The sequence below is a fragment of the Anopheles coluzzii genome, chromosome 3 (genome assembly GCF_943734685.1).
Source record: "Anopheles coluzzii chromosome 3, AcolN3, whole genome shotgun sequence".
NCBI classification, from domain to species: Eukaryota; Metazoa; Arthropoda; class Insecta; order Diptera; family Culicidae; genus Anopheles; species Anopheles coluzzii.
Window position 1 is genome coordinate 3,140,089 of NC_064671.1, and position 25,042 is coordinate 3,165,130.

The 25,042-nt window shown below is 45.5% G+C and overlaps 2 protein-coding genes across 2 annotated transcripts in view; one reads left to right on the plus strand and one right to left on the minus strand.

Annotated features, from left to right (window-relative positions):
* LOC120960001 (uncharacterized) lies at positions 1 to 3,553 on the plus strand. Its single transcript, XM_049608234.1, has 6 exons — positions 1 to 888; positions 1,075 to 1,283; positions 1,366 to 1,501; positions 1,597 to 1,862; positions 1,946 to 2,081; positions 2,145 to 3,553. Exons 1-6 carry the CDS (start codon positions 753 to 755, stop codon positions 2,261 to 2,263), a joined length of 1,002 nt encoding a protein of 333 aa, XP_049464191.1. The 5' UTR covers positions 1 to 752; the 3' UTR covers positions 2,264 to 3,553.
* LOC120956608 (uncharacterized) overlaps positions 3,393 to 25,042 on the minus strand; it is a 26,818-nt gene continuing 5,168 nt past the window's right edge. The window contains exons 2-19 of the mRNA XM_040378229.2: positions 21,410 to 21,436; positions 19,521 to 19,690; positions 17,314 to 17,527; positions 17,185 to 17,253; positions 16,756 to 16,832; positions 16,351 to 16,608; positions 15,996 to 16,250; positions 14,484 to 14,567; positions 13,807 to 13,953; positions 13,210 to 13,671; positions 10,161 to 10,267; positions 6,100 to 6,186; positions 5,853 to 6,023; positions 5,576 to 5,779; positions 5,228 to 5,511; positions 4,932 to 5,150; positions 4,581 to 4,852; positions 3,393 to 4,504 (exon numbers count right to left, since the gene is read on the minus strand). Coding sequence (XP_040234163.2) covers positions 4,284 to 4,504; positions 4,581 to 4,852; positions 4,932 to 5,150; positions 5,228 to 5,511; positions 5,576 to 5,779; positions 5,853 to 6,023; positions 6,100 to 6,186; positions 10,161 to 10,267; positions 13,210 to 13,671; positions 13,807 to 13,953; positions 14,484 to 14,567; positions 15,996 to 16,250; positions 16,351 to 16,608; positions 16,756 to 16,832; positions 17,185 to 17,253; positions 17,314 to 17,527; positions 19,521 to 19,690; positions 21,410 to 21,436 — 3,328 coding nt within the window. The 3' untranslated portion in view covers positions 3,393 to 4,283. The remainder of the gene's footprint in view (positions 4,505 to 4,580; positions 4,853 to 4,931; positions 5,151 to 5,227; positions 5,512 to 5,575; positions 5,780 to 5,852; positions 6,024 to 6,099; positions 6,187 to 10,160; positions 10,268 to 13,209; positions 13,672 to 13,806; positions 13,954 to 14,483; positions 14,568 to 15,995; positions 16,251 to 16,350; positions 16,609 to 16,755; positions 16,833 to 17,184; positions 17,254 to 17,313; positions 17,528 to 19,520; positions 19,691 to 21,409; positions 21,437 to 25,042) is intronic.

Sequence of the window (25,042 nt, forward strand, 5' to 3'; positions counted from 1 at the left end):
AATCGGCTAAAGGGGCAAAGGGCTCTAGAGCGTGCTTTTGTTACGCTTCGGTTCCTCTCGGAGAGGGACAAAACACGCCACTGCCTACTACTGTTTCGTTCTTGCGCCCATTCGCATTGGGTCGCATTCGCTCCAGCTGACACGCATCGCGAGTATGTGTGTGGGAGTTTATGACGCGGCCGTAGAACCAAATCGCGAGCGCGCGCGTGAGAGCGAGAATTATGCTCACTTTCCACAGAAGGGGCCCGAAGTCGGCCACATCGGCCACCCGAATGCCGAGGAGCTGCGAGTTGCGTGCGGTACCGTTCAACTTCATCACAATTGCTCTGACTTTGCCTGTGGTCGCCCGTGTCTCGGGGACATTGGATGTGGCTTCCCGTATTCGCGTTGGTGGAAGACAGTTTCGCGTTTCGGTTCTAATTAGCGGGTTCGATTCACCTAAAAAAGTTCGATTCGACACAGGATTCTGAATGCAAGCGCGTAAAGTGGTATTTAAAACGGACAAGTGCAATATTCTGTAAAAGAAACGACAGTGTGCTAGCGTGGAAATGTCAAACTGAACTCCGATCCCGAGTGAGTTAACAACGCCTACTGTGACCTCCGTAAACTCGCGATGGATCGGCCGAATCGCACTCGAAGGCAACGAGTGATTTTCCGAAGGATTATGTGATGATGATGTTGAAGATGATGACCAATGATTAACCGATCCTCGATATTTGTACCAAGACACATACAAGTAGTGTGGCGTTATTATGTATGAACAACAATTGCCGGTGTCGATCGCTGATTGGTTTGCTTTCCCAATGGTGATGCACGCTACTACTGCCAGCTGCAAAAAGTATGGAGTGTTGATTTTATGGATCATTTTTCTGCTGTCGATCATTGAAGGTGAGAGAGACTGCAACAGACAGATCTGGTGTTAGCTAATGTGTTGATTTTGTCGTCAACGTCTAACTGGTGCTTGTTCCCACGCTCCAAAACTGCGATTTTCTACGAAAGTTCAATATCAAATCGCTTTCTATAGAATTCAACTTCTTTTATAACGTTTATTTCTAACACGCTACCACGTTGCAGACTATGCGCTGGCCATTAAGCTGACCGAAGTGCGAGTTCCCAAACACGCAATCCGAGGTCAGGACGTCAAGCTCGAGTGCCACTATGATATGGAAGGTGAAGCCCTGTACTCCGTAAAGTGGTACAAGGATGGGCGAGAGTTTTATCGCTACGTGCCACGGGACGATCCTCCGCAACAGACCTTCCCAGTGGAAGGTATTACGGTGAATGTACGTGTTTCCTAAACTTTCCACCCTCCCCCCAGCATTCCACTTAATTGCCTTTTATTCGCCTCTTTGCGCGGCGGCACAGGTGCAAAACTCTACCAACAGTCACGTGATGCTGGAGTCCATCAACTTGTTCTCTAGTGGCAAATATCGGTGCGAAGCATCGGCGGAAGCGCCTTCCTTTCAAACCGTCGCCGAGAACGGCGAAATGATGGTGGTCGGTGAGTAAGGCAACTACTACCCTTCCCTTTAGCATCTTGTTACTATCTCAGTGATCATCGTTAATGGGCTGATGTGTGTGTGTGTATGTCCACAGTGCTACCAGAGTCGGATCCCTTCATATCCGGGGGAAGGCCTCGCTACCAGATCGGTGATCATGTGCGGGTCAATTGCACTTCGGCACGATCCAAACCAGCTGTCCAGCTGGCGTGGTACATCAACAGTGAACTGGCCGATCCGGCGTACGTTCAACACTATCCAACAATAGTTTCTCTCGCTCCGGATCATCTAGAGACTTCAATATTGGGGTTGGAATTTCGTATCAAGCCCAAACATTTCCGCCGAGGGGACCTGAAGCTAAAGGTGCGTGTTCTGCTTGGGCAAAGTAAAAGGTATTTAACTGTTCAAACTCAGCCATGCTCATTAATTGCTCTCGTCTCGTTCAGTGCCTCGCTACCATATCAACCGTCTACTGGAAAAGCAATGAGGAAAGCATGGAAAGCGACAGGCCCCAAAAGGCTCCCATTCTTGAGTCGCGCAAATCCGGCCTCTCTACTGCTAGCCGGGCGGATAGAGTACAAGGTAATAGCTAATGATCGGCACATGATCTTCCTGTCTCATCAATCCGCTTTTATCTGTTTTTAGCAAACAACGGAGTTTCCTCGCATCAAGTCCCTGCCCAAACCTCTCTGGCAACCATCATCATCCTAAGCGTTTGGTTCACTCTGCTTAACACAGTCCAAATCTGCTTCAGTGCACGGTAACTGTACTTACATACCACCCAAATCAAACCAAACGGTTAATTGTTTCAGATGCAGAAACAATTCACTCTGCGTTCTGTACTCACAATGGCACAATGAATTTGCAGACAGTTGCTGATACGCAAGAAGCAGTTCAAAGCAGTTCCTTACAGAATCCCAGGAAGGTGGGTGTTATCGTTCTTATGAGTAAAATTTACATTTAAAATCCACTGCCTTGCATAGCGAGAAACTCTGCCAACACTCTCCCAATATCTTGGTCCATCATATTGTACATAAGCAGCAGCACACACACAAACATCTACTGCACGTACTTCTTCAGCTTTAAAGTGAAATCTATTCCATTACACCCCCGTGTTAATGGGTCGAGAGAGGAAAACAAAAATATTATGAAAAACTTGTGTCACACAAGCTCAAAGGTGAGGTGTATATTCAGGTTGTATCGTACCGCAAAGACTTGTCGGAGGTAAGAATGTCTAGAAGAGTGCTACCGGAATCGTTTCACGATCGGAATGCCAAATGTATTTATGAAAATCAGTTGAATGTAAGAAACGCGTAACAAAGAGTAATGATAATATAGAACAAAACCAACTTTGTCTCATTTCTCAACAGCACCAGTGAAAGATGAACTTTCTACTGATATATCACAATGCTATCATTAAATTACTGTTACAATAAACAACGCAAAATCCAAACAAAGATCATTTCCTATCCAGATTGTACCATTGTACTGCCCAGTTGCAGGGTAAAAAATGTAATGCAAAACACCTTTGTTTGAAAAGGTTTTGCTGAATTTGAATGTATTATATTGTCTGTTTTGTAAAATAAAAACTATTTTTACGTAGAAAAGCTATAGTTTGTGAATGCATCGATAAATCTTCCATCTGTAAAAGAGAAAGAGCAGATATGTATTTGACAAAAATTGGGACTATTTAGAACTGTTGCTTCAGAGTATCGTTTAAGGAGCATATACGTGGTAATAGTTCATTCCACGTCCACCGTTTTGTGCGACACTTTGAAGCAGCTTTTCTTTGGACCTCCAGAATGTGGTAAGTAATTTAGATTAGTACAGTGGTCAATTAGCGTCCTTTCGGATAAACTTTATCAAACTTATTTCTCTAAAACGATTTAGGACTGAATGATTAGACGTATTTTTTATTAGGCTACCTTACACTTCATGCGACATTATCTCTCTACAATCGCACAAGGACAATTTGGAGACTGTGGCTCGTAAGAGTGTCTATATGTATAGAAATTATAGAGAAACAATACTATAACACCATCGTTTTTTTTTTTGTCAAAGCCCAGTTCAAACGAAAGAAAAATTTCGAATCAACATACTTTCTGTTCTAGGTATGCAAGAGATATTAAATTACTATGAAAACACCCTGCAGCATATCAATTAATAGCTCTGTTTTAGAAACAATCGAATTGTCGATTGTATTCCATAGCTAATAATCGAGAGGATATTACAGTTAGCTACTCTATTGAACCAAATCAGACTTTAATTGATGCATTATTAACGCAACGAAATTAATCACCGCGTACAACTTACGCCAAAGAAAAAAGTCGAACGAAGCCCCAATCACGTAAGAACTTAATCTAACCTCGTCTTTTCGAATTCTATCGTCGTCCCTATACTATTAATCTTCGAATAGTACGATACTTTCTGTCCCCATCCTTCGTTCGTCGTTTCGTCCAATGTGTCCAATGTGTGTGGGTCGTTAAATATATCGTTTGACTAGTGCCGTTCGAAGTAGTATCACCTTACAGTCGCATCGCATATGCAAAATACCTCCGGCGAGGAGGTACTACTAGAACTCAAACTCATTCTCCCGCATCTATGTATGTACTGTCTTGCAGATGTCCTTGCGCATATGCCGCTAATGCGTAAGCGATTAGAACGAAACTCAATGTAAAGTACTGAAACAGTTTTCATTATTACCTGGCAAGCTTACTTCACTACACTCTATACTATATAACATAGGATGTCGATGACGCTCCTCCCCATCGACCGTGTAGTAGTTCACTGCATTTTGGAGACCTCAAATTTCGTGTTGATAATTTCCTCGTCCGAATCCAACACTGGAAGCGCCGCGTCCGCGATAGCAGCCGGTATGTTATCCTCTACCCATTTCAAATTTTCCTCGTCCGTAGTCGGACTCTTGGCGTTCGGTTTCGGCGAGTTGCTCCTTGTGCCACGCATCTTTACACCGTACGCGTCGGAGACGAATTGTTCTTCCTCTTCTAAAATGTGTAAATTCAAAGCAAATTTAAGGCATCTCACATAATGAATGTACTTGATTTTAATCACAAAACATACCATCATCCTCGTCCTCAGGGTTATCTAGCAGTGGGGTAAACGCGTAACGTTGGTTGTTGTTCGTCGGTCGCCAAAGAATCATGATGACGAGTAGCAGGGTCGAGAACAGCACGTGCCAAAACGCATCGTCTACCCACAGCTCTTTCCAGTCCGTCAAGCAGTCGGCAAACCGGTGCACCTTAATAGAGTACAGCATAAACACCACGGAAGCGAGCACAGCAAATATGAGCGTGTTGGTAAAATGTCGGTACAACGATAGCTTCACCATATTCCTGAAAAACAAAATGCAACGTGTTCATTGTTAAAACTCACACGCAACGTAGAATATATGCACGTTCATCGCATACATACCGTCGCAGACGCAAAGTGCGCGTCGTTTGCACAAGGGACGTGAAAATCCACCAACAAATGGCGGAGTCTAGTACGGCAAGCGGTATACTAGCAACCAGTATCTGGTTGCTGGGATCGTTCTTCGTGTGCATGATGCGCAAAAAGCTCTCAACGCACGCTAGTACCAGATACAGCACCCCTGTCCCAACGACCCGATGCAACATTGGCCCCAGTCGTGGTCTACAATTAATTAAAAAAAAAAGTGTAAATGAGAATATAATGAGAACACCAACCTGGCAAGTCCGGCAAGTACGTACTTCACGATGCCAAAACCGAGCGACACTATGATCACAAGCATTCTGGCCAACGTTCGCTTTCCGCAGGACACCCATTCCGCGAGCAGCACCATTCCTTTCACGGACACTCCGGTTGAGTTGATGCTTTGGTATTCCCCATAGAACATGGCCTTTTCCAACATTCCCAGTAGAATTACGCCTCCTATCCAGAACTGGATACGAAGCAAATCTCTCCATTGTAAAAAGGACACCGTCAACCATACGATGCCCAGCAGTACATACACCAAGCACATAGCTCCGTAAAACTGTGAATTGGAGAGAGTAGGGCATGAATATGTCAGTCGTAATAATTCACTCCACCACACTGACCGGTAAAAGCGGCCAATCAACGGCTGACAAATAGCCACTCGGGCGTCGTATTTCCACGTGTACACTCGCCGTGTAGTCATCGAACATTTCCTGCTCTCCATTCGCACGTGCACCGCCATCCTTCTCTCCCGGCTCTATACGCAAAATGAAGATGTAAAGTCCATCCTTGGTCACTGTAAACACCGGTTGCTGTTCATTGTTCGGCTGAAAAAGGTTTACAGCAGTACACACTTTAGTTCCTGGTTTCAATTTGCCTACTTTGATTGATGCTTCTTACCGATCCGATGCTTCTTCGAGACGGTGCCGGAAGGGGACTGTTGACTGCAGCGAACTTTGTTTCCGGAATTACAATGTGCCGATCATTGCTGCACACGTTCGGATACACTGCAGAGTCGATCTGCGTGATGTTGTTTCGCGTAGGAAAACGTTCATCCTGAAGCAAATAGGACTAAAAAGGGCAAAGGTAAGATGAGGTTACAGTCCGGAACGCAGCAGCAGCTCGCAGATGTGATCACCACACTCACATAGCTCACATATTCTTGCCAACATTTTAGCTCCCGAAGGCTCCAGGAAATGTTCACACGTACTTCCGGGCTGGCACTCGTTCGGGTCTGTGCTGCCTCGCAAGTGACTTTAAAATGCAAAAAAAAAATGAAAACATGCGGAAGTTACGGTATAATGTCATTGATAAGTTGGCAGTGATGATAAGCAAACCCGCGCCGACGACTTCAAACGCGGACCGGTTACAGCCCTTCACTTACCCTGTACATAAATGCTGAATCCATCGTACAGTGATTTCGGTATTGGAATATACGTGTTCCGCTAAAATGATAAGAAGCAGCAAATATGTGTCATTTGTTTTCGTCACCATACTGTGGGTTCTACGTCGTCTGCTGAACGTGGCACCCTCCCCTTCCCGTTTGCATTTGCCCTGATACAAGAAACCATTCGAATGGACGATTCCAAAGAAACATACCTTTGTTAACACAAAATCCCATTTTCCTTGCTCCGGAAAAGCAAATACGCTATTAACACATAAAAATGCGAAACATATCCGCAAACAACGCCGCACCGTCCTTTCGTTCATGCCTGCCTGCTTGATTCTTCCAATTTCTACACTATACTAGGTTTGTCCGCCACAGTAGCAGCTGTCGCGCGTTATTACTAGCCTATTCGATGGGCGATATCGTTTAGTTAGCGAGAAGACCGGCTGTAGCAAATCAGAGAAATAAAAATCCCATGAATATTTTGCCCGAATGGCCGCTTTGTTTACACCTTCCAACAAATTGTGTGACGTTTACAACGCATTTGAAGATCAGGTACGGCCACGATTCGCTCACAGCTGTCATGACGGCGGACAGCTTAGCCTGAACAAGGTGACCAGCGTAGACAATGATGCAACGGTGAAATTTATTGAGTGCTATTTATTAGTTATTTACACGGGCTTTTTGAATGTGTAAAGGTATTTCCACATTGTTGATGTCCGACTAAAAGGTTCAGTGATGCAAAATTCAAAGCAGCAGCACAATTCAGTCCAGTTTGAAAAGTTTCATCAACAAAATTTTCAGCACGTACGCAGCCAGACTATCTCCCGGAAGAAAATGGCTGCGTCGACTCTCTGTCAGTGGTTGCCAAGCCGAAATCTTTCAAAATACTAGAAATATTTATCGAACCAAATTATTATTTAAAAAAAACCGTTGTATTGTAATTCTGCACAGGGGAAAGAGCTGTCTTATACCCAATCAAGATCTGCAGGCTATTATCAAATGTTATAATGCAGACCGCTGGTTTAGATTGGTGTAAACACCGATTCGCTTATGTTTCCTGTACATATGTCCCTCGACATTCGTCTGTACAGTGGAGCGCCGTTTATCCGAGCTCATCGGAACTGGACCTTGCCCGGATATTCGCAAAACACTGAACTTCACATTTTTCCAATTAGAATACAGTGGAGCGCCGTTTATCCGGGCTTCTCAGGACTTGAACTCGCCCGGATAAGCGAATAACACGGGTAATGAGTCAAATGATTATTTTATTACCAATTCCTGAAAAGATTTTGGAAAATTTTCTTATTTTCTGATAAAAATAACCCAGTTTTCATTAAATTCATGTTTTTCCAAAGAGAATATTTGAAATTTGCCATGAATTATAGTGTTTTTTGTTATAACAATGTGCTCTTATAACCGCTTTTTCAAATATCCTCCTCATAACGCAATGTCACTTTTGTATTGAGCTCTCATTTCTCAACAGCACGGATAAACGGAAAGCCGGATAAAAGGTACCCAGATAAACGTCACTCCACTGTATTTGAATTTGTTCATGAATTATGATGTTTTTTTGTTATGTGCTCTGATAAACTTTCAAATATCCTCCTCACAACGCAATGTCACGTTTGTATTAATTTGTCCTTTCTCAACAACACGGAAAACCGGACAGCCGGATAAAAGATACCCTGGTAAACGGCGCTCCACTGTATTTGGATCCGAAAAAAGGTCCCGAATTCAAGGACGTAAGTCCCGCAGTGGAGTATTTCTAATATCGTATAGTCGATTTATTCAGTGAGATTGTTAGTCCATGAGAGATCTTCTTCTTCTTTGGCTCAACAACCGATGTCGGTCAAGGCCTGCCTGTACCCACTTGTGGGCTTGGCTTTCAGTGACTAATTGATTCCCCCTCATAGCTGGGTAGTCAGTCCTACGTATGGCGGCGCGGTCTATTTGGGGATTGAACCCATGACGGGCATGTTGTTAAGTCGTACGAGTTGACGACTGTACTACGAGACCGGCCATGAGAGATACAAACTTTATTTTTATTATACGAAACTCATCATTCATGGTATGGTTCATTGGGGCTTAAACCCATGGTACCGGATATCGATGTGGATATCAATGATTTTTAGATATTCCTTTTTACCTTACCTTTGCCAGTGTTGTATTGCGTGTTGCAATCAGTGTGTAGCTGATTTTATAAATAATAAATATATGCTATTTAAAAAAACCAATTATTATCCCATCCCAAACATCAACACAAATGACACAATAGGCCGCGCGGGAAGACTCGCTGATGCTAATTAATACAGGTTTATTTTGTGTTTTGTAGCACATAGCACATTTCATATTTTGTGTATTGAAATACAGTTACATGTAAACCTAGACCTCATAACAATAAGCTTGTATGATAATTTAGAAGCGAAATTAATCGTTGCCAACAATCTAACAGTGATTCACATAGAGGGCCTGTGAGCGGTCTGTTAAAACGATAAATATAATCGAAAAATAAATAATCAAAACGGCTACAATTAAAAATTAAGCTGCACCCCTTTCAGCGGTTAAATGCAATAATTAAAAAGAAAAAAAACCACTTATAATGTTGCTGCCTTTTTCGACCAATTAATAATAATCCATTTGTACACCCTCCTGTATGTGAGCTACAATCTAACCCATTTTTGCCACCTTTGCAAACTGCTTCTGCTATGTTGTAACACAAAGACATACGAAGATTGATTTTATAAAATGTTTTCTCATTCTTATGATGTTTTTTTTTGTTCTTTTTCCTTCCTTGCTATGCGCATTCGCTTGCTCATATCTCTTATCGAATAATTTTGTCGATAGTCGCGTTGCTTAGTTCGCATTTGTGTCTACCAGTCGAAACGTCGTCTGCTCTGCTATTATTTATACAAGTTCTAAATATGATGTTAGCGATGTTCCATGAAAATTCATCCGTAGGTTATACTATTTATCCAATACTTCGTGTAAAAAGGTTTATTTCAGGGTGATTTTTTTTCTTTCTTTTTTACCAATTTTGCCCCGCTTCTGCTTCAGCTTCTGCTAGACTATCTCTAATGTTCTATTTAAAAAAAAAAACAAAGACACAGAATTCTTCCTATCCATCGTTCCTGTCATCGGAGAGCGTGCAGCTTGTTGGATCAATCCGAACCGAAATCAAATCAGGTGAGAGCAAATATGCACAGATTTGAGATCGCAAGATGTTCCTTTGCTGGATGCGACATTATGGCTTTTCGAAGCTCTATCTATGTATCTTTCCTAGTCGGGCTCGTATCATGGTGCACAGCAGTCTCTAGACCCTTCTTAGCGTTCTTAGCAAACACACACCGCAGCTCCATCGCTCTATGCGTGGCGTGGCGCTTTGCTGTGGGACTTGCCAGTTGAAGAAGGTTCACGAACAGTGTACAAATGTATAGTTTGCATTGTTGTAAAGAAAGGTGTGTTTAACGTTTCGTTCATTGTTTAATACTCGGCCTGTCGCCGTCGCTGCTTCCCGGTGCTTCCCCTCCGGCTTTGGTGCGTCATGGCATGCACCTGCATGTAATGTACATTTAAATGTGACGGTGCTGCTGCTGCTGCTGCTGCTGCTTGCTGAAATATGTTGTCGGCCAGTGGCTGTTACGTAGTGGTCGTCCGGATAATGAATTGTCATATTCACGGCTACCGTGAGATGCACGAATCTTGCAGATTTAGTATAATTGCACATGTGTTACGCGATACCAATATACGAATAGTGGTGTTGAAAATGTGGTTGTAAAGATTAGCATTAATTTGAACTAAGTGGCACTAGTATAGAGTACGGAGTTTTTATAGTAATTGGAGCGATCCTGCAGCGGCCCTTTCACTTCCCCCTCCGCGGCTTGCTGCCGTGCCTTCCGCTCCAGCTCCAGCTCTTGGGCTAGCGATTCTGTAAAGACAAAATATACAAAAGCAGAAGAAAAGAACGAATCAACGGCACAATCTCTCACATTCACTGCTGCATACTCGTCGCATTCATAACCTTCTTCTTTTTTGGTAATACCATTAATGTCTTGCTAGTGGGTATGCAAACAAAGCTCCATTACAAAAGACATTTTAACAATGTTCTTTCGTAAAATTAGTTAGCTTTAACCGTGCTACAACTCCCACGGGCGCACACCACAACCATTGCGTCTCTATCAAAACGAGTGCCTCCCGTTTTCGACCCCCGGGGGCCTTGCAGCATAACTATGACGGAATGTGCCGCTTTCTTCCTTCCTCACAAAACGCTTCTGCGGCGATTATCGCCTGGAGAATTAAACTGATTTGCCGGCAATTCAAGTGTGGCGTGCATGTCACGCGAGAGCGAGGGTGCCCATCCACCGCCGCCCATCGTCGTAACCATGGTGACATTGTGCAGAAAATCCTGTTGTAAATCCGAAATAAGCTACTCCGGTTTGCGAGGGCAGGTGTGTGATGGCTCCCCTAGCGCGCCCGGCCGGGGACCAAATAAAAAGGAACGAAAAAAGTACCCAAAGCGAAACAAAACCCATATCCCGTGGCAAGTATTAAGAAATTAAAAATGAAAAAAATAAAAAACCTCTACCTGGCGAGAGTCTACGTCTACGCGGGACAGGCGAAATCGCGGCACAATCGTCACTCGAGGCAACAGATAGGTACAGTAGTAATAAAAAAAAACACACCACACCGCTACAATTGCTCTCCAAGCGCACCCACGACACGAATTTGCTTCTTACGGGGCGAGGGAAGTGCCCAAGAATACGACGCAGCGTTGACAAAAGAAAAACGAAAAGGGAAACAAAAAAAAAACCGTTTCAGGACACCTTTACAATCAACACACAAAGCGTACACACACACACACACACACCAACGATTCTTGGGCGATGATGGGGCCACCACCGTTTTTGCTGACTCTGTAGCGCACCCGAAGTAAATGGATCATCTCGTAGCCTAGCGTGAAATTGAATCAATTTTTTCTTCTGTTTATGATGTCTCACTTGCCATATCATAGCCTACTTTGACTGCAGCAGCAGCAGCAGCAGCAGCCCGGTAGACACCAGGGGTTGCCGTTGGACAGGGGGTTGTTTGGCATGAAACGTCAAAAGTAAAGAAAACGCGTTCCTTTTCCTTCGCCGTCGACGTCACTACTGCTGCTGCTGCACCCTCGCAGATACCGTTTCACGCGGGGCGCTTTCTTTTCACGGTTTGTTTCTTTTCGCTGGCTAAGCCTTGCGGCAGGCGCCGCATGTGATTTTCGGATTTTTTAGCGTTAGCCACGGAAAATAAAAAAAAGGAAAGGATACACCACCCAAAATCCTCGTACCATCCCGTACTTAGAAATGCATGAATTTACTGCGTACTCAGGCAGCTTTTCACTTCACGAAACCGTAACCCTCCTCTTCGTGCTTCCTCCCCTGGCTTCCATCGTTCCAGCCGTACCGCGCAGAAATTATTTGCCGAAAGCGAACCATTTTTCCCCTTCGTCACCCGGCCGAGCGTCCTCACCCCAGCCCTTTCCTTATACCTGGATGTAGTAGGCCTTGGCCCTTTTTTCCCGTCATCGTCAACCATAACCATTATCTGAATATAATAACACAACGCCGAGCCGCCTGCCAGCCCATGGGCCGATGGGAGGAACCGGGACGAGCAGCAGGACGAGCAGGAGAAGGACGAGCAAAAAAATGAATAAATTGGATTATGTTTATGAAAAACATTTAATACAAATACATCCGACGCCGAGGAGCAAAAGTAATGAAACGGGGCAGAATGTGTATATGTGTCCGTACTCGGGCCCGCGGGAAAAACAAGGAAGAAAGAAAGAAAGTAGTCTGCTTCGCGTTCCAAGAAGTTACAATGACGCACACGCACGCACCGAGAAACATGGTAAAAAACATTTATGGTTGCATGTACTTTGGCAACAACAAAACAGCCCAAATCCCCCCCTCCTCTGTGCCCCTCCCCCCCTGTGGCCCATCTGCATGATAAAAGGCAGCTACCAGCCGAAGCAGAAACCGACCAATTTGCTTTGTTTTACTTTTAATATATATTTAAATTTTTCATCGACAGAAAAATTGTGCGTACCACCACTGTGTCAAGTCGTTGCCGTTAACCTCGCGGACCAAAAATTGCCGGAAGGCTGGCTGGCTGGCTGGCAAAGAAAGAAAAACGCTCCGCTTCAGCGCAACTTTACCGGAACACCGGGGTGGGGGGGGACAGGGAAGCAAATCAAACAACAACGAGCGACCAGCACCGCCACGGTGAAAGTGGCAGCACATTTCGCCGAGAAAAGCGATTAGTGCGTGGCGCCCCTTTCCTTTTTCTGTTTTGGGAGAAGTTTTCCCGTTCGCATCCCCTCGGAGCGAAGTTGGAAAAGAAATAAAATAAATAGATTGATGTAAAATTGCAAAATGATTATGAAAATGGATCTAACTTCGTTACGGCGTTACGATTGACATCATTATTGTCATCATTTGTATCGAAGGAAGGAAGGCACAAGGCACAAAGCGGACTGGCCCGTTGTTGCGGATCCTTTTTGTTGCGTTTTCCTTCTCCTGTTCCTCCTTCTGGTGCTTGATGCCGTTCTTGAGGGCCACTTTGTGCTTTCCCCCTTGTTGTAATCGGGCCCGGGCCCCTTTCGTTTCCGCGGTGGTGGTGCGGTAAAGAGCGGCTGCGGGCGGGCTTCCCGGTTGGCAAACAGCAATTGCGCGGTTCAACGATTTTCAATAGCGTTGATAATGCAATTTGTGAAATTTTATGAATGCATGAGCCATTTGCATATCGAATGTCGCTCGCTTCGTTTTGTTGTCTATAATTCAAATCGCTACACTCCCAACGTCCCGTCCCGTCCCACCGTCTCGCTTCGTTACTTACCGGAATAATTCTGCCAGAAGGCCCCGGTGGCCATGATGTCGAGGCCGGGATAGTTCCACGATTTGCCCTCGCTGAGCGGGGGCTGGGAAGGCGACACTTCCTGGCTCGGGCGTGACGATGACGACAGGTTGGGCGCCGGGCTATCCTCCTTCGAGTACCGCTCGGACGAGGACGCCCGCCGCTCGCGCTCCACCTCGACGCGATGCCGATCGCCGGCGCGCAACGACTCCTCGATAGTGCTCCGGTGCTCGCGATGATTCCGATCCACCGATGAGGACGAGGACGATTGCTGATGATGCAGCGGCTCTCGCTCACGTTCCTGTCCTTTATCACGTCCCTGCTCCCGCCGGTCCCGGTCGCGCTCGCGCTCCTTTTCCCGGTCCTTCTCACGTTCCGAGTCGCGCTCACGCTCCTTCTCGCGCTGCTGCTGCTGCTGCTGCTGCTGATCGCTACTTATGTTTTCTACCCCGAAGGAAAAACACAAAACAACACACCCGTATCATGTCACAAAGTGGGCCGATAACAAGGGCAGAGAGCGAGAGTGCTGCTTCAGCATTCAATGGCTTCTGGCGGGCGCTATCCGATGCTATCGCTTACCTGCAATGATTCGCAGCGCTTCAGCCGGCGCGCCGGATGCCTTGATGATGTCCTCTAGCTGCACGCGCCGCTTGCGCTCCCCGTCCAGCCGCTCCTGTATCTGCATCCGCAATCGGCGCTCCTTCTTGAACCGCTTTTGGTACAGTGCTGCAACGGCCAAAGGACCCAGGGGACGGTGGGGAAGAGCAAAAGAAGCAGCAGGAAAAAAACATCCCGCAAAAGAAACAAAATGTTACTTCAATTTGATTAAGTTTCCAGTCTTTTAAATTATGTGATTTATGATGCTAAATCGTTGACGCAATTTCATCAATCATTCCAACCAGCGGGAATGAAAGACAGAAGTGAAAATCGGTTGGCCCCGGGGGAGGGGAACATCGGACCCACAGAAGAAAAAAAGGGGACGCAAAAACGGTGTAAAACAAAAGATTAACTCAAAAAAGCGATGCACCTTTTTGACCGAGCCCCCAGCCAGCTTCGGCGAACCAATTTCTGGCGAACCCGCCAAAGATGTAATCTGGGACAGGAATCGATGCATTTGGTTTGAGCGTCAACCAAATCAAAAGCAGACGAAAAAAAGAGAGGGCCTGAAAGGAAAAGCGGAAAGCATTCCCGCACTACAACACCACGGCACTGATGCGATCGCGCAATCGGTCTCGATCACGTTCTCGCAGACTTACCTCGCAGTCGCTTTTCATCGGCCAACTGACGCTCGAACGAGTCCTTCACCTCGCGCTCTCTGATTACGTCCATCTTCAGCTCGGCTGCGAAAACGGCCCAACGGACAATAAATATGTAAAAGGAGAAAAGTATACACATTTGTGCGAATTATAATTAAAACAACTCTTCATAACTGCCTTCCTCTTCCCAATGCACCACCGGAACGCATCCAACTCCAACACGACGACAAGGGTCCTGTTGGGCCTGTGATCCATCTGATCCATCCAACTCGTCCGTCCATCAGAACTGGTGTGTTCTCAACAAATTCTGCTGAATACCACACTTTGGCTCATCTGTAGCATTTTGTTTTTTTTTTTTTATTCCTTCTTTCTAAATCAAATTCGAGCTAATCGGAATCATATCGATCATCGCGCGAAAATACCACTCTACTACGGGAGACGCTCAATTCCAGGGCGAGATTTCCGAAACTGCACCGCAAAGCATAATCGAAAAGTGTACGCTGCCTTCACGGAAAATGATAGGTTAATTCGCGTAAACATTGCTTTTTACGATAAAACAACTGGCAAACGATCATTATTAGTGGATCACTGATCTGGCGGACTTGTTCTGTTCTGCCCTGCTCTACTCTGCTCTGGCCCGTCCTCTGTCGCATCGTCCGTCCTCGGGGAAATGCAATTTCAAAATTCCAAGATTCAACCCCAAAAAGGGTGGAATGAAACATAATAAATTGATGAATTTTCAAAACGACCACTTATGCACAACTGCGATACTCTCTCTCTCTCTCTATCTGTCTCCCAGAAAGAAAGGGAGATCCATCATGCGTCGGGTATCTCCACCACACAGGTCCCGCCGACACACGGTGTCGTCAAGAAAGGAGGGGGGGGGGGGGGGGAAGCACCAACAACAAAAAAAAACGACAGAGTGGAATTGAAATCTAACATGTTGAAGCAGTTGATCTTATTCGGACCTTTCGGGACGGAATTCGATGGCCCGCGAGCTCTGTCAGCCACGCCAAAACAAAACCAGCCTCCCCAGCAGAATGGGGCAAAAAACAAAGGCGCAAAATCGATAACAATTATCTTTAATTATGGACCTATAAAGTGAAATCGTTTATCTACATTCATATTAAGGCAAAAGGGCATGAATTCTCCCGATCGCATCGCAAGCGCATCGCATCGATCGATCGATGCGATCGTGGCTGGTACGAAGGAGCAGAGCCAGACATACCGAGAGTCTGAGTGGTGGTGGTATTATTTGAATCTGAAAACTCCCGAAACCCACCAACAACACCACGGGTTCCACTGCCAACCGGAATAATTCGATTTGGAGCGCACCGTTATCCTCAATCTTAGCCCCAGCCCAACCTCGTCCTTCAATCAACGATGGACACAAAATGGATACAGATGGATGGATGGGATCACTTGTCGCGTTTCGTCGTTATTGCGCAGGAAGGGCCACAGCGAACTCCCGAAACCCTTGCCGGACAGTCGCGCATTTGCGCGCCAATTTACCTTTTTCGTAGGACGTCTGACGCTCCTGCTGCCTGGCATTGTCGGCCGCAACCTTCAGCAAGCCCTGGATGTTCCGCAGTAGCGTCTCGGTGGACGATATGCTCGGGTCCTGGCCGGTGGGCACCGCGCCAACAGCAACGCTGGCCGCCATGCTCGAATAATTCAGCGCCTGCTGCCGATGGGCCTCCATATCCGGCGGGACCGGCATGACGGCTGGCACCGGCGAATGCAGGTCCCGGTCACAGTCGCTAATGTCTGTGTTGGGTAAAGTGCAGCAGAAGCAAAGAAGTATGTGTAGCACCAGGGGAACAGCGCATTCGCGTACAAGCGCACGCAATGGTGGTGGAGTACCTACCTTCGTCCTTATCGTTCGGTTCTTCCGTGTCGGATATGTTGGCTTCACTCATATTCTCGTCCTCCTCATGCACGGACGGTTCCGGTGAGATCGGGTTGCTTCGTTCGCTTTGCGCTCCGCTGCCACTGCCAGCTCCGCCACCACCAATACCGCCTCCTCCGCCGCCGCTAGCGCCACCACCCCCATGATCCCCGACGCCCGACTTGGACAGGTTCAGTGCTGGACTCTGGCCGTTCGGGGAGTCTGCCAGCGGTGGACCTGTTTCGGGAGGGAGGGGGGAGGAAACAAATGGAATGACAGAAAGAGTTATATTTGCTTCCCTTTACGCGCGGCCGGAGCCAACGAGGGTTGCGCCCTCCACGTGACGAATCGGGCGGGACCACACTGCCCTTTTGGTACACTTACCACTGCCCTGTGAGCTCAGATCTCGCGGCTTGTGGTCAACGTTTGGTGTCCTGTCATCGCCCCGCTCCTCTCGCAGTCTAAGCTCACGCGATCAGCAAAAACGCCCGACGATGACGATGATTTCGAGAAAGCAGCAGCAAAAAAGGAACAAAACAACAAGCACACGTACACAAAGAGACGTTAGTGGAAACGTATAAATTATATGCACAACCGACCCCACTCACTCATTCTTCGCAACCTGTTACGATCGATTTGTAAGCGAAGACAACTGGCAACGAAGAGCACAACATTAACATTGTTTATTTTCCCTACTCCTTCTCTACACGGCAAGGGTGATCCCGCGATCGATTATTCTCTGGTGCGACGATGACTTCCGACTCTCTCGCGCGCCAGTTGCCAGTTGCTTCGTACTTATCGCTATCGACTCACCTTTCGAGATGCTTCACTATATCCTCGTAGGCAGCTCTGCAATTTTCCCAAATCCCCGTGTGATGCGACCTGCGAATGAGCAACTGACTGGGTTCATGGGCTTTCGTGGACAGACACGACACAACGCACCTTGCAATCGCCTCCATGCCGGGAATGTTCTGACCCTTGATGATCGACCCGTCCGGTCGCTGGATGCCGTGCGGGTTAACGCCGGGGCTCATCAGCGGGTGTCCGCCGGCGGCCGGGTGCGGGTTCATCTGCATGAACGGTATGTGGTTCAGATGCGTCGGGGGTGCATTGTAACCGTTTGCCAGCAGCGGGGACTTATCCAGCCGGGGCAAATCTGGGCATTTAACAACCGAAAACGGAAAAAGGAAAAATCAGGCACGGAAAAGCCGCGTCAATGAATTTGGAGCGTGGAATTATTAATATTAAGAGTGTCCTCCCCAGTCCCAGTCCCGGTTTTGGGGTGTCATTCTGCTAATCGAAAAAGGGCAAAAGCTCCCCCCCAAAATTGAATAACCATTATCCAATCACGTGGATCAAAGAGGGAAGCAGCCACTACCAAGCCTAGGCTTGCGATCAAAGTGTTCTCTCGACAATCGTTTGTGGAATTGGCACATTCTTTCGCAATATGATACACCCTTCGTCGCACACGGTGCCGCCTTTCCTACCCCCGGTCCCCCAACCGTCAGGGGGGTATTTGCCATCCCAGTCGTCCTTCGGGCACTTTTCCTTACTGGCTTCGGCTGGTGATGGAGCCTTTCATGTATAATCATTTTAAACGTTTCCAGCTGTTATTTATTATTATGTATTCCTTTTGCTGCTGCTGCTGCTGCTGCTGCTGCTGCATCTGCATTCGCCTGCTCTCCGTGTTCCGACCATCATCACCAAACAACGCGGCGTGGCCGTTGTCGGGCCGTACGGGTACCCACGGCTCCGTCTGCCGAGACTCTCTAATATTTCGCTGTGTCGTTCGCGATACAATCGATCGATCGTCGTCAGCCTGTTGGTTGTGGTGCCTGTGTGTTCCGGGGGGATCCATATGAGTCTCGCCCGGAATGCGTCTGATTTGATGGTTTGATGCCTGCATCGCTTTTCACCTTCGATAGAGGCCGTAAATCTATTAACATAAATATTTTGCAACGGCTCAAATAATAGGTGATCGCAACAACACACGCGCTTCTACCAGCATATTCGTATAGTCTTCATCGTATCGGACAATTATTTAGCGATTCGGCTGTTTTCTTTTGCCACTTCGCCACAAAGGCCACGGTGCACACACACACACACACAGAAAAAAATGCGATGCATAGACTTTTTTGATTATGCAAATTATAAGTATGCCAAGCAGAAATAAAATATGCGTATATTGCTGGCTGTAACAATGTTTAGCAATCCTGCACATATGTCACGTGATATAGCTGATATACCCAAGCCTAACCAAGGTTTGCCGCCCATACCGTCTATTAAAATGGCCGCCGCCGCCGTCGCCGCCGTGGCTCGGGCAAATAATGATCACAATGCTTTACGTAAAGCTGTATTGGCCCGATTATAAATATATACATCAAGCAAGAGGGTTGCACAGTACAGCCGCACATTTAGCCACTGCAACAGTGCTTATAAACAGCAATAGAGGTAGTCGATAAGCCACGACATTCGTATATAGTTTAGGTGAACCAAGCTATAGGAATCTTCGCACGATAGCTTCTTTTTAAATACATGTAGTTTTTTACAATTCGTTTTACATAAACTTCACGAAATAAATTATTAAGATAGTTTTTTATCAGCAAACTACACCAATAATTCGTTTTATGGCCTTTGTCATATAAATGTATATTATTTTTCACCAAAAGAGCCTTCATCGCTTTTATAGGCCGTAACGACCCAGTCTAACAGGAATTGTATGTCAAATGGAATCCAATTTCTGGCTGATTGTTATAATCTAGTAGGTGCTATAGATTCCAATTCACATCACATCTAGTTCACTTCTTATAAGAAAGAAAGGGTTCTAGAAGTATGAGAACCCATGGCAACCCTGTATTTTATACTTCTGTGCTACCCACATAACCCAATAAGAATTGAACTGAACCACCCATCAAAATAATGAAAAAAAGTAGCATTTTTAATTCAGGCGGAACACTCCAAAGTGCAACCATAAAATTGCTTAATAATTGTATTGATCAAAACAACAACAAAAATACTGATCCAATAATCCCTATGAAATGTTCCATTGCATTGCCGCACTTGACGCTTGGTGGGTCTCTAATCTAAATGTACATATATAGCTCGCGCAATCATAGACACCGTGCCTGCCCGCTCTTGGCAAATCTTACCGTTTAGATGTCCATTCTCGTACACAAACTCTCCGTTGTCCAGCCGATGCTTCTTCAGCTGGGCATGGTGCGGCATGTGCGACGTCGGCATCGAGAGTCCTACCGGGCCTCGCTTCGGCGGTCTGCCGGGCCTGGAACTGTGCGATAGCAGAGAGTTACTGGAGTTAAGACTGGGAGATTGTTAGTATAACATTAGACTCGGTTGCAAAATCTATCTATATTTATAAAAATGGGAATATATTGTAATTTGGCATTTCTTCATTTAGGCAATAACGCGATAGGTAGGCGATAGGTGCTGGGGCCTTTTGTATCAATAGTTGTAACTGAAGCATTCGCGCAAAAAGCAAACAAGCCAAAGGACTATCGTGTACTTGTGTCAAACAAAACCTTTTTTTTCAATTTTTCTTCCATTAATCTCTCATCGAATGGGCTGCCCCGCTGAATGGGGTGGTGTACCTATCTCACTTTGAAGTTTACTTTCTTTCCCGGGTTTCCCTCCTACCATCTGCACCAACAAACAACGTACAAGAGAGAAAAAAAAGTTTAAATTAAAAAAGACGCTCCTACCCTATTGCGGTGCTTCCTGCGTGAGCATTCGTGAAACGTGCATTAAGAACTTTGCTAAAATACCACCACTGACGATTTATGATTTCGTACAAAGGGAAACGGCCAGAAAGCGGGGGAATGCATGGTACCGGATGATGAAGACCAACTTTGGTCGGTTGTGGCAAACGGAGCCACACTAGTGGCACGGGAGTCGCAAGTACTTGTAATTGTAGGTTGAAAATTGATTTATGCATTTTATTATCTTTATTTTTATTATACCGCGGATTTTGCCGTGCAATGGATTTTCAAAACAAGCTCCTTGCTGTCTGTTACAAGACAGGACGACGGCACTGCGGCAGGAACCCATTTGTAACTTATCGTATTGCAAAACCCTCCCCCCACCCGATAATACCGGTGGTACATTCCCCAAGACTCCCGTGATTTATATCGGGGTGCAGTAAAATAATAATTATATTTTCTACAAATTAATTTTCAAGCATAAATTTTCCATTAGATCCCTCCATACACTATTGCCTCCTTGCCTGACTTCTCTTCAACAAAAAAATCCCTCTTCCATCTGCTCTTAAGACCACCCCCGCCCCGCTTTCTTCACCCCCTCCTCCCCCGATGACTATCGTTAATTCAGGCCACCTTCGGCCTCGTAAATAGAAGCTAGTGCTGAAGAATTAAACACACACACACACACACACTTTGCCTCAGATAGCATCTTTCAAATGGTAGCTCCCTTTCATTCGTACGGGGTATGTGATGTAGATTTGTCTTGAGACGGTCCGACGCCAAAAGCAAACCGATGTCGATGGTTGGATGCCATGCCGGTGCCGGTCCTCAACGAGGCTGAACGCCGGAACGTCCTCGAATGGATGATTCTGTTTTTTTTTTTTTTTTTTTTTTTTTTGCTTTGTTTTTGTTTTCGCGACTCATTTAAGACTGATTTCAACACGTCGCGAGACCGTGTGTACGCATTGTAACGCACGCAAATGACTCCTCGCATTCGTGTTCGCTTCAGTGTGCGCTCTGTTCCTGCTGTTCCTGCTGAACCAGCGACATGGAGTAGAGCATATGGTGCGCTTGACGAACCGCTAGCCTAAGTGCATCATGTTGCCGCATAAGTAACGTACCTTTTAGAAAAATGTACCATCATACATACAGGCACAAAAGGAAAACCGTCGCTTTTCACGCCACTTTGCAGCGCGCATTGCATTGCACGGCTGCACTACTTATCGTACACGGTGTACACGACTCTCGAACGGTTTTGGCTAGCTTTAGGTTTAAGTTTTGCTACATCTACAATTAATTCAATCGCACATTTTTGGAAGGCATACCTCTCAGGTGGCTTTATGGACAAGCATCTGAAATTAAAAAAAAGAGAAATCATCCATTCATTCAGTGAAGTTGTAAATACACACATACACACACACACACACAAACTAGCTAAGGGGTTTGTTTGAAGAAGAAGAAAAAAAAAACACAAAAATGAAAGATAAACAATCTTAACACAATCGCACGGATACCAACAAACAAAAGGAACACGTTTACATTTATCAATTCGTTAGTAAACAACAACATCCAAAACTATTTAAAGGCGCATAGCACGAACCACGGCACGAACACACGCACACAGCACACACAGCACACGAACACGAACACGAGCAATGGGAGTCGACAGAGAGTGTGCTACAACACGCACACGACGAGCACGGGCACGCACATCATGTCTACGTCGAATATTAAGATCATAAATGCATATCAATAGCAGGCAGGCGGTAGCCAAACGGACAGGCACAGGCACAGGTGATGTTTTAACTCCCCGGGTCCCGGGTCACCCTCTCGCATTCTATGGTCCGTCCTTCCGTCCGCGGCCCCGTTCCATTGGAATCACCCACCGAACCAACCCAACCCATGCCCAGACAGAAGAGGGCAATTGCATAAGGTGTAAAACCGCAAACCTGGCAGCAGGCGGTGGTTGCGACCGCAATTGTGGTTGCATAGCAGCGAAGCGCCAAAACTCTGTGAAGCCTACCGCGATGTTTCTTCTTATCTTCCGAGATCCGATTGCACACAAGTGGATCCTTCCGCCCAGCCTCGTTCGTTCGCTTGGTCGTTCGTTCGTTCGCTCGCTCGCACGTTCGTTCGTTCGTTTCGTCCTTGTTGCATCTCTTTTGCCTGCGGATGCCACACTCTTCCCATCCCTTCATTCTTTTTATCCCTTCCCCCATCTCCCCCCACATCCACGAGCACCCCATCTGTTTCCAATGCTTTCCCCCTCGACAGCACCAGCAAACGGACCAGCAAACGACAAACAGGTTATGGACAAACTGTTGTTCAACATCAATTCGCAATAAAACACGCCCGAAAAGAAAATCGAGGGAGAGGACAACGACGACAACAACAACAATGATGACTACCACTCCGTAATGTTAAACGATTCTTTGTCAGGTCCAAGCTATTCAACGCACGGAAACCGTGATTTTTCCCTTCCAAACCCGCATTGGCAAATGCTTTCTTTTGCCATGCTCAATGGCAATGCATACTTCGGTTCGTTGCCACTACGACACCATCGGCACCCTTCCGTGGCGTAATAGAATTAGCTACTAATGTTCCCGCGCTAGCAAACGCTGGAGAAGTCAACTTAATCCCCCATCCAATGCTGCTCTACCCTCTACGGATTCGCTTTGTGGTTGAGGACGTCGCACTCAAAGATCACAACAGTGATATACCATTTTCACCAGCCCTGGCTAGCCCAGCATTCCCGTATCGCTTGTACGTTCTTGTTTTTATTACTGCTGTTGCTTATTTCACTTATTCTCGAAAAGGACTTGTCTATTTACATATCGCCATCGCTATCGTGTTACGGATTTTCGTGACACAATTCATCAAGTGTGTTGAATGAATGACGGATACCAGCCATACCGGCTCAATGGACATCAAGTGTAATGGTGAGGAACTGAAATTTATTTGTGCGGGCATTTCTTGCTATATTATGTACTGTAAGACATACTTAGGCATCATGCAAGCTGTTGCTTTACCATGTGCAACTAGGTGCAACGTGCATCCAGCACAGCACTCCATGTTAATGAATGCAGAATTTTCGAGTTATTATAGGTAATTTAATTTATACCAATTGAAACAAATTTCACATTAGCTCGCTTCTCCTCATTTCACCGCAAATTCTTACTCCCAGCATTTTTGCTCGATGCGTTGGTAGCATTTTGGAGCAGGCAATGGATGGTGTATCCCACCACTACGCCATAAATAAAAATGTCTACACTTTGCGTCTTACATGGCTTTTTTGTGTAACCGTCCCATGTTCCGCGACCGTTCGTACATCTCGGAAACTCGGATTTAGGAGAAAATAATGTATGCCAATTATGCAACGAATTCAAATGGAACACACTGAGCACCACAACGCAGGAAGGTGTTAGCATGAAGAAAAGGCATTAAATATATATATATACATATCGTCTATTCGCTACCAGTGCACGTTCTGCGCACAGCAGAACAATTATTGCCAAGTTCCCCTTTTCGGTGCGACTCGGTACGATCTGCAGCCTCGATGTGCATATATTTTTATTTCGTGATAAAGCCTTGTTACGAATCATTTGCATTACGGGCCGCAGCCATTCACCCCCCCAGACTTAAGTGAGCTGCTAAAATTACGTCCTAGATTAATTGAGATAATATAATAAAGGAACCTCATCATTCATGTCTAACATGCCACTACATGTATGCGTCACAAAGGCCTGCATTTGGGAAGGTTGCGTGAAGTGGAGTACACACTCTCTTACCGGTTGCAAAATAACACCTGATCCTATCGCCCATTGTCTAAGTGTACTGTTCTACAACGCAAACTAGCTTCCTAAGGGCATCCGTATCGTGTTGCTAGACTTAAAATGCTTTTTAGTTTTACACATTATTTCAATATGAATACATAATTTTTACTTTACAAAAATGTGTTCACCGATGTTTGTATAGTGTTCCTTATATCTAAATATTTTATCATTTTTAAATCAATTTGAACATATTTAACTATTCGGTTACTGCGAAAGGGCCTACCCAAACGACGATGGCGACTATGTTGCAAAGGAAAAGATACATACAGGTATTACCCGCTAAAAGCTATTAATGCGGACTGGAGGCAATGAAGTCGTTGGTTTTAGCCACTCAATGAGGTTATTGGATCTGATTTTAACACAAGACTACAATTTTATACCTTTTAAAATTGATTTTTAAATTCAACCAAACGAGAATTTATTTTGCATTTGACAATTGATGTCTCAAATCAGTGCAATTTGCTCAAAGAACTGTCAAATTTAGAATATCGCGTATAACCAAGGCCAATAGGATGTTAGGATTTGTAATCAGGCAAACTCTTGAGATAAAAGAACCAAAATGTCTGAAAGCATTATATTCCGCATTAGTACGTTCTATCCTAGAGAGTCTCAGTTCTTTTCTCCCCATACTGTCACGTGTGGACGGCTAGGACAGAAAGCATACAAAAAAGATTCTCCAGAATAGCAATATACCGATTAAAATGGGCTTCATCAGCAACAATTAGATTACCTGTCACGGTGCATGCTTCTTGGTCTACAAACCTTAGAACATAGACGTCAGGCATTACAAGCTACTTTTGTCGCGAAGTTAATCATCGGGGACATAGACTCTCCCTACCTGCTACAAAAGCTGAATCTTTATGCTCCTCAACGACCTCTCCGGACACGTGAGCTGTTAAGACCTACGTTCTCAAGATCTGCACATTCCTACAATGCGCCTATTAACCAAATGATACATAGCTTCAACAAATACCAAAGATTCTTTGACGTCAATATTAGTATAGCTCAGTTTAAAACCAATGGTCTCTCGTTTCCTTATTGATAGCGCTGGAGCTAAGTTTGTATATGAATTAAGGATTGACAGGGTTTTCGAGATTTATATAGACATGTTCAGCGAGTTGTAGA